Below are 12047 nucleotides of genomic sequence, written 5' to 3'. Positions count from 1 at the left end.
CAACACTCAGAACCATTGGTACGATACCATGTGAAAATCCTTGAGTGGTCATCTTTCCAGCTTTGTTGATGATCTCAGCGTGGAAACAAGTAGAGAATGAGGCAACATCAGGAAACTGTTTTCCTTTGCAGTTTCCATTTGCTTCAGTAACAGAGAGCTATCAGTTGGGTTAACCTTTAAAATGATGTGTTAACAACTTATCTCTTTCCTACTGCTGCAGTTGTGGTAATTTTTTGTAACTCGCTGTCAAATAGCAGAACAACCACCATGGTACATACGCCACAGAATAATGTTACTTAGAAGTAGCATGTGAAGGAGGCGTCCACATTCGCGTCAGAATTTACCACACCTGCTCACGTCTTTGGTGATGAAATGGACCTTCTTAGAGGAAATCTCGCTTGTTCTGTTTCTTTTCAAAAGAAAGAACAAAGAAAGGACCCTGAAAGGAAACCATTTTGTTCGGTAGTGAATGGTGAGGCAGTACGCTAGCGAAAGATCACATGCTAAGGGAATGCGAGTCGCAGAACATGCATGAATTTTGTCGGTTTTCTACATATCAGGATCTGAATTATCAGTAGAGCCATGTTCCAGTACAAGGAGAAACTATTATTTTTCCCCAAAAGAAGCGTCTCCAGTGAACTTCATGAATCAATTGCCATAGAAATTGCACAAACATAGATTTACGAAGGATTTGTCTGCTGATGAAACTGAAAGATACATGGGGGTAGTGCAGATGGGAACCAACTCAATAGTTGGTGACTTGAATCAGTTCATAACCATACTCGTCTTGAAGTGGTTTAATAATTAAGATAGCGATCTGACTTACATGAGCTGTCTTGATAAGGCCAGTGACAGAGGCGAAGAAGAAGATGCACAGCTCCTCATTTCCTCAAGCCATATGCCCTTTGGGAGCATCCATTGATTACCTCATATCTGCTCATCTCAAGATCCGTAGTTCTTGAGGTGCAATGAATCACACACTCCTTTTCTGTTCAATGAACTCATTGTGGCCATTGTAGTGCGAAAACATGAAATTGTGGTTTTTCAAGTTCTAGGAAAAACCTTCCTTACTGCCCATGTGTGGATATTCTTTGGTTATTATATTGCTCAATTAAGTTGTTTTTTGTACTTTGGCTTTTGTTTAAACAACTGGGTTTTATTTGCTGCTTAATTTTCTTTCTACAAGCTAAGTGAACTCATATAAAATCATGAGCTGGCCAAATGAGAACTGGATTTTCAAGAGCAAACCTGCTTAAATTCAAGTCCGTTCCTGCTCACCTTATTGTAATAAGAAAGCAATTTCAGCTAAGTCCTCCTATTTTGGTATAATTACAAATACAGGACTGATGCTTCTGATTTTCCTCATGCATGTTTCGCTTTAACAACTACTGAAAAGTGGGCTTCTGTTTAAACCGTTTTATACTTTCCAAGTTAAACAATTGTCTCCCGCATTTGAGAATTATCATGTAAAACTGAGGTCCCTCCCAAGAAAATAAACAAAAAGTTGAGACCCAAATTGTGATCCCTCGAATAAAAAGTTCTCCTTGGAGTAGTCAAATACTTCGTGAGGAGAATCTGAGCATGCCATACTCGTGACAAAGGAATGTTGCTCATCAACCAGGGAAGGAAAGAGGGAACCAGCAGTAAGCAAAGGGGGCAAGCGAGAGAGAGAGAGAGAGAGAGAGAAAGTAGACGTTTATGTGGAACATTTAAGTCATTTCAATCTAATGGAAGAACTGAACGGAACAGAAAGTTTGACACGAAACAAGACTGCTTGCACCAATTTAATACAAGAACAAATGTTGTACACAGAATCAGAAGTTCAAAATCAACCAAGACCACCACTGAGACATCCTTTCATGTCTCTCCCACACATCTCTCCACACATGAGTACTCCACCTGCAACATAAACATGATCATCACCATGATGAAGATCGAAGCCATCATCTGTGCATGCCGTAGTGAGCAGTGGATGCATGCATAGTTATCAGGCAGCCAAGAACTAATTAAATAAGGACAGTATGCTCACCTCAATTAAGCGGGGCAAGTGAAACCAGGAGGAGGGTTCTTGCCGCAGGTGACAAGAAGCTCCAGTGCAAGAGGAAGGACGAGATTGATGCTGAGCAGCTTAAGCTTAATGGTGGTGCAAAGGCAGACAGCAGCCTCTAGCTCCACGAGGCCACTGAGAATAGGGCAGCACTGGTTCGCCACTGGGTCACCCAGCCCAACGTGCACCAGACCGCCCAAGAGGTCAACACAAGCACCCAGCTTGAGTGCATCAATGGGGCACTTGGCCGGAGTAGATGGTGGGGTTGGAGTAGTTGGTGATGTTGGTGGGCAGGGAGTTGATGGCGGCTTCACAACTGGTGGAACTGTTATAGGAGGTATAGTCACAGGAGGAAGGTTGATTGGCGGTTTTAAGATGGGCGGGACGGTCACCGGAGGAACAGTCACCGGCGGGACGGTCACCGGAGGAACAGTCACTGGGGGAAGCCGCGGAACTGTCACTGGCGGAAGCCGCGGAACTGTCACTGGCGGAACGGTCACCGGCGGAACTGTCACAGGCGGAACGGTCACCGGCGGAACTGTCACTGGCGGAACGGTCACCGGTGGAACTGTCACTGGCGGGACTGTCACCGGCGGAACTGTGATGGGGGGCTTGATGACCACAGGGGGGAGATTGGGCTTTGTGATGGGTGGCTTAATGACCACAGGTGGAAGGATGGGCTTGGTAGGCTTCCTGTGATTTTTCCTGCAGGACCCACAAGCTAAGATTGGAGGGGATGTGGAGACGAAGACGATGAGAATGAGGAAGAGTGCATAGAGCTTGGAGGGATGAGAAGCCATCGATGGTGCTTCTTCCTCTCACTGAGAGAGTTTTTGGGTACAAAGGGACGAGTGAGGCCTATGTTTATATAGATAGAGAGATGAATGAGAGAAAGGGATAGAACCGCAACCATTCACGTGAACAGGAAAAATTCTGAGGTGAAATAGCCATTGATGGTAGTTGGCGTACATATGACAGGATGTGAAAACAAGGTGATGATTCTCTTGTACAGAAGTATATGAAATGTTAAATTCAGAGTAGATGTTTTACTTTTTTTTTTTCCTGTTTTCCATCACCCGTGAATTACCAGTCCATGCCTTTTCATTTGCTTGATCATTCTATCCATGACCCTTCATCTTCCTTTTCGCTCTAGAAACTGTAGTCGGGAATCGTCGAACATTTAATTTGGTGGCGTAGTTATAACTTCTCCTAGCATGTACTCTAATGAATTCTTTTCATAGCCTTTGCACGTAGGAAGAATGTAGGTAAATCTACCTGAAACTAGCATCGGAGCTTGGTCTCTCTCTCTCTCTCTCTCTCTCTCACACACACACACAATGTACACCTGCATAAACCATAAAATAATATCAATTGTGTGGCTAGACATTAATGATTGGATGGAAGTAAAGGTGTGGAGAGAAGCTTCTGCCCAAAAAAATATTCCTTTTGCCGAAGGCATCTCATTCATATATTTGACCAATCTGATAATAGTAAAAGTAGAACTTATATGTGTGGGAATTCAAATTTGCCGGATGATAGATGTTGATAGATAGTTAAAAAGGTAAAAATATCGCTAAAAATAATCACTAAAAGAGCATTAGCAGTATCAGTATTTAATCATCAAACGAATCAGGCATAGACATCTTTGAATCCTTAACACACACATATATATATATATATATAATCGTTGCATGGAAAGGGAAAAAGAGGGAGGACGATGAAATTAAAACTCACGGTGGGCCAAGAGCTCATTGTGTGTGTGTGTGTGTGTGTGTGAGAGAGAGAGAGAGAGAGAGAGAGAGAGAGAGAGAGATGAACCAGAAAAGGCATTTAAATCATGGAAGAAAGAAACAATATCTAAGATGCATGGGCGACGAATCCAAAAGAAAAAACAATCTCAATGCATGCACAGTTGGTTGAGTACAATCAGAATAGGGTGCAATAAATATGTCGTCCTCGACGTCGGTCACGGAGAAACTTTACAGGAAGGAGAAGGAAATGAATAAGCATGGGAGTGAAAATAGTAGCTAGCCATGAGATGGGAAAGGAGGTAGCTGGGAAGATGGGAATACACTGCTAGTCCGTGATGAGCGTCTGCAAAGGCACGGCTGTCTCCATTGTAGGTTAGCGAGGTCCGTGAGCCGTTCTGCTAAAGTGCTGATGTGATCGGTCGGCTGCTTGGTGCCACCACATTTCTTTCGTCTACGTTCTCTGTAGAGTGAAAATCCAGATTCCTTACCTTCGTTACCTAACATTCATGAGCTCATGCTTTTACAGGCGTACTGCCTCTCTCTCTCTCTCTCTCTCTCTCTCTCTCTCTCTCTTCTTTTGCTCGATCGCCACCTTTTCTGTTAACTTCTGATAACCTTTTTCCTCTATCCTTAGGTATATATAATCAGATTTTAAGCTGAGTACGCTTAGGCTGGCAACTTCTTTTGCAGTTTATTCATAATACGCTTGAGTTTGTGGGAAAGTAACCCACAAACTTACTTGAAAGCCAGAAGATAAAACAAACTAAAAGTGAAAATGAAATGGCCCAAAACCCCATCAAGTTTGGCATAAGAACGCCTTTTATATATATATATATATATATAATTGTCTACAGTTGCCTAGTCATCTAAGGGCTGTTCATGTGAAGTAAATAAATAGTTGCAGAAAAACAAGAAAAAAATGTGTAAACTAAAATTAGATGACAAAAATGTTCATCATCTTTTCTTTTCTTTTTTTCTCTCTTAATTATTCATCATGTTGAGTAGGACGGTACTGGTTAAATGGTTAGGTGATTTGAAAAACTAAAGTCACCATTCAATTATCACCTTTATCTCATTGTTTCTTTTTTCTTAACCATCCATCATGTTAAATCAATCGGCACTAATTAATTAGATGGTTGGAGAACTTTAAAAAAATAAAAGTTACTATTCAATTTTCTTATATAGAGAGAGAAAAAAAAAGAAGGACAAGAACCGATCCACTTAACCTTATAATGACACCCTTAATCTCAAGATCAACACTACTCCTCAATACCAGCAAAATAACACCCTCCAAGAATCGAATAAGTGGCTACAACACACTACCCATCACATCACTTGGTGAGAGAGAAAGAGAGAGAGTAAGGAATACAATTATTTGAAATCTGTCTGGCATGCAATGGTACGTGGAAATTCAGATTCAAACGTAACTAGATAGCCTTCATATTACTGCATAGCTCTTTCCATAGGGTTGATTCCTTTTCGTTTCAGAGGCAATCCAATTTTATGGGGTTTTCGTGGTTAGTGCAGAGGTTTCCTACGTGGTCCTTCTTTTGTTGGTATATAGTAAAATGAGGGATCAGATTTGTTCAATTTCCAGATTCACGATTATTGCCTCTTCATGAATGGAAAAAAAAAAAACCCTAAGCTCCTATCATTAGTCATTCTTAAAATGCATGATGGAAACTGTTAAGATTATTGTAATAGAAACCAACACAATTAAGACTACTTTTGACATGAAATAACAGAGAGAGGGAGAGATCCTTTATTATGCCATATTTGAGTGTAAATGATTCAATGTTGTCTCCTAATTGAATTTGCGAAAAAGGAACAGGTTTGATTAATTTAATTTTTCCCATACGCTATGAGGCTAAATATGTGACCTTCTAATTTGTAAAAACAATTTGAGGAAAATGGTTCATCCTCTATTAGATTATCATTTTCTTATAAAATAGACAAATGAAACTAGAAAATCTATCAATTAGAATAGAAAAATAAGCATCTAGTAATTGTAAGACATAATTTTTATGACACTTAACTAGTTAGCCTTTAGCTGCTTTATGATTAATCGAGCTTAGCTTTTCTTCCTGCTTTTTTTCTTTGGGTATTTGATAGAAGCCATTTATATTTTTGTATGACTAACAAAATGTGCTGTCATTTGAACCTTTCAAGGGTAGTCACTTCAACTACTTCGCAAACAAGCCAGTAAAGTGATATTTTTTCTGATTTTGAGCTTTTTTGTCACTCAAAGGCTCAGATGTTCCGTCCCCCCATCTTTCCCCAAAAGACAAATATACTTAGTGAAGTATTGACCGTATGTTAAAGATTTCAAAACCTCTAGTGAAAATCCAATGTTTGTTTACTCTGTGGGTCCTATGACTCCTATAAAAAAAGGAATTCAGATCAGCCCCAAATCCCAAGCTATCAAACACGTACTTACGAGTCCTTTGACAGTGGGAACAATAACATAATTTTACATGCATATGCTCCAAAAAATGTGGTAGATTCATATAACACTATTTCATAGATCTGCACCAATCTATTGGGCAGATGTATGGAAAAGTATATTCCTATTGTCAAACAACCATTTAGAAATTGTTTGGCAAATAAAACACTTTGTGAGTGTTTCTTGAATCCGCTCTTGAGACATATTCATAAACAGCTAATTGTAGTATTTCATGAATTTATTTCAATTTTTGGAATAGATTCATGGAACACTAAAACTAAGTGTCCGTGAATGTACTCCGACCTTTGGGGCATTTGTCAAACAACTCTCTTAATGTATTGGATCGGTAAAATTCAACACCTTGGCACTGAAACAAATTTACTAATGAGATACTTGTTTTTGCTTCAAATCCAAGCAATTAGCACAACTGAGGAGAACCTTGGCTGGTAGCTGACTGGTAATGGGTTCAAATTCCACTGTTCTCTTCCCTCTCACAAGACTGAACTCCACAGCACTTGCCAGAGAGAAAGTTCCATGAGGTTCAATGGATCTTCAATTCAGAATTTCAAGTTGTTGTAGATCACGTGAATCCCGAGCCCAAGAGAAGGTTCTTGAATTTGAAGGGGTCTGCGCTCTAGATATTTATGAGTTTGTATTAGTCCAAAGAAAATAAGAAACTGCTAGAGCTTCATCAGACTGTCTGGCCTTTGATTAGGTCGAGCTCTTGAGAATCTCAGAGAATATGAAAAGAACAGCCTATTTGTGATTTGTGTTCCAGTAACTAAGAAGAACTAATTTCGACATATATTGCTTATGATTCTGGGAAAGAGATGTATAAATTGATCGTGATGATGAATCTACTTACTGTTCACCTGGTCGATAATGAACACACTGTTCATCTGTCGACATAATATAAAGTATGTTATTGCTCCAATTTACTTGATATGAACACACTGTTCATCTGTTCGATCCCCTTTTGAACGTGCCGTGTTGGGGATGAAGGAAAATTGATCTCTTTTTCTCTTCTCTGTTTGGTCCTTATAAGAGGAGGTTTTAGCACCTTAAGAAATGTAAGATAACTGGTCGGGCACATAAAAGGCATGTCACATGTTCGATTCTTGTGGGTGTTATTCTCTTGGATTGTAAAAAATGGGTTGTAACCATAAAGTTGAAGGGTATACCATCCAAATACAGTTCATAACCCCAGGAGCAGGAGGAATTGAGGCGTCTTCGGACCTTATTTAAAGTGAGTTGTTAACCTAGTGCTCACCTGGAGATGGATGTTTTATTAACATTCTCTGTCGTGTTGTATAGGGGTACTTTTTAACTTTTCAAGCTCCAGATTCTGTTGTTTGGTCCCAAACGTATATGCTTGTCATCTTCGGACAGTCTCGCTATCAGAGAAAGCGATGCAGATCTAAAATGGATTTGTCAGATCAAAAGCTACCAACATCTTAAAATTATTTAAGGATGTCGAAAATGTAGGAGAATGGAACCAGATTATTCTCATTCATCTCAAACTTTCTAAAGTAATAGACCATCATCTACTTAAATATTATATTATCAACATGAGTTAAAAAAATAGAAATGTGGATAATTACCTAAGCAAATTGTTCTCTAAAGGGTAAGCACCTGAACTTCAAGTAACAGATAAAAATAACGCCTCAATCTAATAAAAGTTGGCTTCTTTGATATGATTTGATCCATTACCCAATTAAAATCTACATATCTACAGATAACAATCTAGAAGGTAAATTATTAAATCGACATGGATCTGACAAGATCCGGTACTGATGCAAAAACACATTTACGTACGCGCTGCATCAGGTGCTTAATTGATTCGCGTGAGTTCTTATTTTCTGTAGGATAGTCACAATACGATATATTTAATAGTAAGAATGCCCACATAAACAGAACATGAAAATAAATACTTTGATGCCTGCGAAGCTTGATGCTTCATTAACTTCTTTGTCTAAAATATGGATGTGAAAGTTTCGCCTCTGAGTTGAATCTAATCTTTGCCGAACTTGATTTCATCGGATCCTATCTAGTTGAGTTTGGATTCAGTCCTGAGAGTCTGAGACCAACCACCCCCAAACCCCCACCCCACCCCATTGTAACAGTACTATATTAAGATTTGGCAAAAAAGTAATCAGATCAGATCTTTATCAGATAACGGTTGAATATCGACCAGACTTGGAACCATGTATTCAGTTACAAAAATGCATAGCGAATCCAATTACTATTAAGATCTGCATTCCTTTACTAGATCCAACTAAACAGATTTAAAATAAAACGACAATCAAACATGTCATATCCACATAAATCCCTCATTTACATTCATATGTGCCGTAATTCTACTTTGAATACAGAGATTTAAACAAGCCAGACTCAAATCAACTAATAATATATATAGGAAATCAGAATCCAGGTGAAGCAAGCACAGCCAATGAAAAGAGACAGCAAAACCATTTACACCCTTTGGCCGGAAGTGGGATGTCTGCATCTAGCATTCAGACAGATGGCACACACAGAAGAGAAACTGCCAGGAAGAAAAGCAACAGTGGACAGCCATGACAGTAAGAGGCAACGGCTGTGAGCTGTGAATTGTTTGCAATATACAAAAAGTTAGTTTGGAAGGTCTCATCATGCTAGGTGTCCTGTTTAGATCATCATGGCTGGCTGTGGGACAAGCAGAAACTGATGGGAGGCCCCTGGATAGCAACAGAAGGCAAGACAAGATCTCATAAAAAACGGAATCTGGAAATGCTGGATTTTAGTAGGATAACAGGACCTGCAAATGAGCCGAAGGAACAACGGCTGCCAAATTCAAGATTTTCTCTTTTTTTAATACAAACTATTCAGAGCTTCAACTCTTAAAGAAGTTATGGTAAAGAGGCCGGGTTTGCGCCAGTCCATTGTCATGTGGAACACATTGTTCTAGACTGAGTAATGAATCTTCAACTCTAACTCTCTAAGCTTTGAGCAAGTTCCAGCTGATTTGTTTAAAGATTTGAACTTCCTAACTTTTTGTTTGGAAAACAGACGTTTCAGTTACGTGAGCAATTATGAGATGTGTGTTAAATTTAATGCTTATTATCTAAGAAGTTTATAGGAGTTTCGGCTAGCCAGAAGGAGCATCTACTGTCCATAATCAGCTTCCCACAGCTTAGTTTATGAGATGTATTGAGCAATTTACAGCCTCGAGCAGCTTGAGACACAGATCTACCAGTGAGATTTTGTTCTCCAATTTGGTGATCGATTCAATGTCTTTTAAGCAAGCATTGATTTTTCTTACAATACCTATCAGACATCCATGAGAAAGAAAAGTTATAGTGACCAAGATAGGATGCGTGCTTCCTGATTGCCAAAAGACACTTCCTGCAAATCAAGAAGTACGCAAAAGATAAGGTAAACTACCAAAAACTAAGCCCAAATTGATTCGAACTAAGTTCGAGCTCAGAGTTTGAAATTCTAAAAACATAAACAATTACAGATGGGTGAAGTAAAAGAACTATTTTACACATTGACTGCGTGAAAGCGTCGTTGATTGCCCACAGATGATAAGTTCTCTGCTACTCAAATCCACTAATGGAAGGGGTACTCTCTCTCTCTCTCTCTCGCTCTCTCTCTCTCTGTCGGTGCATTGCTGCATTTTTATACTCACAAAGAGGGGTTCTATAGTGGGGACTACCCAGATATCGCATTCTTTACAACTGTCAACATGGTGCAGATTCTGTAACACTATCTTTCCACCTGCCATTTTGAGATATCGATGCCCTTGTGCCGAAAGTTTTTCAAGATTTTCTTGAGAGTATTGTGGTGCATGAAGTTGGATATTAGTTTGAGGCCTTGCTCTAACCTTATTGCCCTTAAGGGGAGAAAGGTCACCTTCCATCCACCGACACACCACAATTTACAAGATGTCAAAACGGGGGACCTGAAGAGAAGTTGCTTGCTGCAATAATGCATGGCGTACGTCATTGAGAAATTGAAGCCACGGCTCGCTCTCTGCAGCAGCGCAGCAACAGACCTATAATAAGCACAAGTAGCAGAAAAGATGAGCTCAATGATAGACCAATTGCACCACAGGACGCTGTGAGATGAGGTGCTTGTACAACCTGACACTAGCTTTAGAGCAGGTACCAATATGACATCAGGTCCATCAATGCCTCTCGAACCGATTGGCCTGTTTGGTTGGACTGCAGCGTTTACTGTGGGGGGAAACTGAAGGAAATAGAGCACCAACATCCCTCTCATGGCCGTAAGAAGTGAATAACAAGAACAGGACTACTTCGGTTGCATCAAAACCCTTTTTCTTATTTGCCAAGAATCGCTGCCATTGACTAAGCATTTACAGGCCTCCACAGTAACGCTACAACAAATGAGAAGTCAAGCATCTAAATGGGATCATAGCAGCTTCTTGGCAAGTGATCTTCGTGAAAAGGGTGTGCTGTTATGAGCTAAGATCAAAAGTTGGTCCAGATAGGTCCATGATAGGATTGAGAGGTAACGTGCTACCATTGAAAGGAAGCGCCAAAAGGAACCTTCTCACTGAAACAGTAGAAGACCTGAAGTGTTTGAATCACCTACACACCAAGGATAATTCGACAAAGTCCCTTGATGAAAGCTTGTTTAACCATAAAGGACACGAGGAATTAATCCACAAATGTTGAAAATAATTGTCACTAAGATAGAATATTTTATATCCTTCTAGATAAAGAGAGATTATTTTGGTTTTGATACGTGAGATTATTTTGGTTCTGATACATCAATAGAAGCATCAAATTTTTAAGCCTTTGAAATTGAAACTACACATTCAAGGCCTTTTTAAGTTCATGGAAGACGTTTCACAATTGATGTGCGTAGATCTTGTAATCAATATGGCTAGCACACGTCACCTCTTCATTCAGATTCTCATGCACAAATGTACCATTCTTATTGCTATAGTCTCGCACAAGAGAGGTATGGATAGAAGGCGGGAGCAGCCCTGCTAAGGGAAGACACGAGCACTGTAGTGGCTTGCAGAAGGAAGCCGGCAATGATTGGGGACACATCGAGTTCGATCTTCTTGAATGGTGTTTAGAAAGCACACCAATAGAAACTGCCAGCGTTGTCATCATGTCCAATAATGTTGGATGGAAACGAAGACTCAAAAGATCCATAGAAAGAAGGCATGGAGATGCTTTGTACGGAAGAGCTTATAATAAATGGATATCCCCCATGACCATATCTGCTATGAAAATCCCAGTGCAAGTGGCAAGACTGTTCCTTGACTATAAAGAGACAGACAGCAGATACAGCTGGTTGATCTTTTGGCTAAGGTTTCGGTTGTCACTGTTTTTGTCTTTGGGTTTCGGTTGTTACTGCTTTGTTCTTTTGTTCAGTAGTGGCAGGGTTGATGTTGTTGATGGTTTAACTGTATAGATCCTGTGCATCCCCTCTATTTTTCGGAGTGCATATTATTTCCTTTGCAATAAAGTAGGGAGCCTACCTCCCACGCAACTTTCCATTGGAAGTGCGCAAACACAAGTTGCTTGAGAATGCACCAAAAGTAGACGTCTATGGCGTTTTTAATTTTATTCACCGAAAGAAGTATAATTGTGAAATTGTTTGGCTCATCCTTTTCGAAAAAGATCAGGCACTTAGCCTATCAAGGAAAAAAAAGATCAATGCATTCATCTAGTCCACTAGAAGTGGAAAACCAAATCAAAGGGATGAAGTGGAAGAATTTCATGGCCATATTTCTCTTCTGATTAAAAAAAATCTATCTTGTCATCCAATGAAACTTTTCTACTTTATTTTA

General features: G+C 39.7%; 1 protein-coding gene across 1 annotated transcript; it reads right to left on the bottom strand.

Moving 5' to 3' along the window:
- Positions 1 to 1695: 1695 nt before the first annotated feature.
- On the bottom strand, positions 1696 to 2897 carry LOC116252315 (36.4 kDa proline-rich protein). The gene is made up of 2 exons (XM_031626486.2): positions 2030 to 2897; positions 1696 to 1899 (listed from the first exon to the last, which is right to left on the bottom strand). The coding sequence occupies exon 1, from the start codon at positions 2845 to 2847 to the stop codon at positions 2035 to 2037; it is 813 nt and encodes a 270-aa protein (XP_031482346.1). The 5' UTR covers positions 2848 to 2897; the 3' UTR covers positions 1696 to 1899; positions 2030 to 2034.
- Between the last annotated feature and the right edge of the window lie 9150 nt (positions 2898 to 12047).

The sequence above is a fragment of the Nymphaea colorata genome, chromosome 4 (assembly GCF_008831285.2).
Source record: "Nymphaea colorata isolate Beijing-Zhang1983 chromosome 4, ASM883128v2, whole genome shotgun sequence".
In the NCBI taxonomy this organism is placed as follows: domain Eukaryota; kingdom Viridiplantae; phylum Streptophyta; class Magnoliopsida; order Nymphaeales; family Nymphaeaceae; genus Nymphaea; species Nymphaea colorata.
Note: the sequence above shows the minus strand (reverse complement) of the source record. Positions and strands in the feature narration are given on the sequence as shown.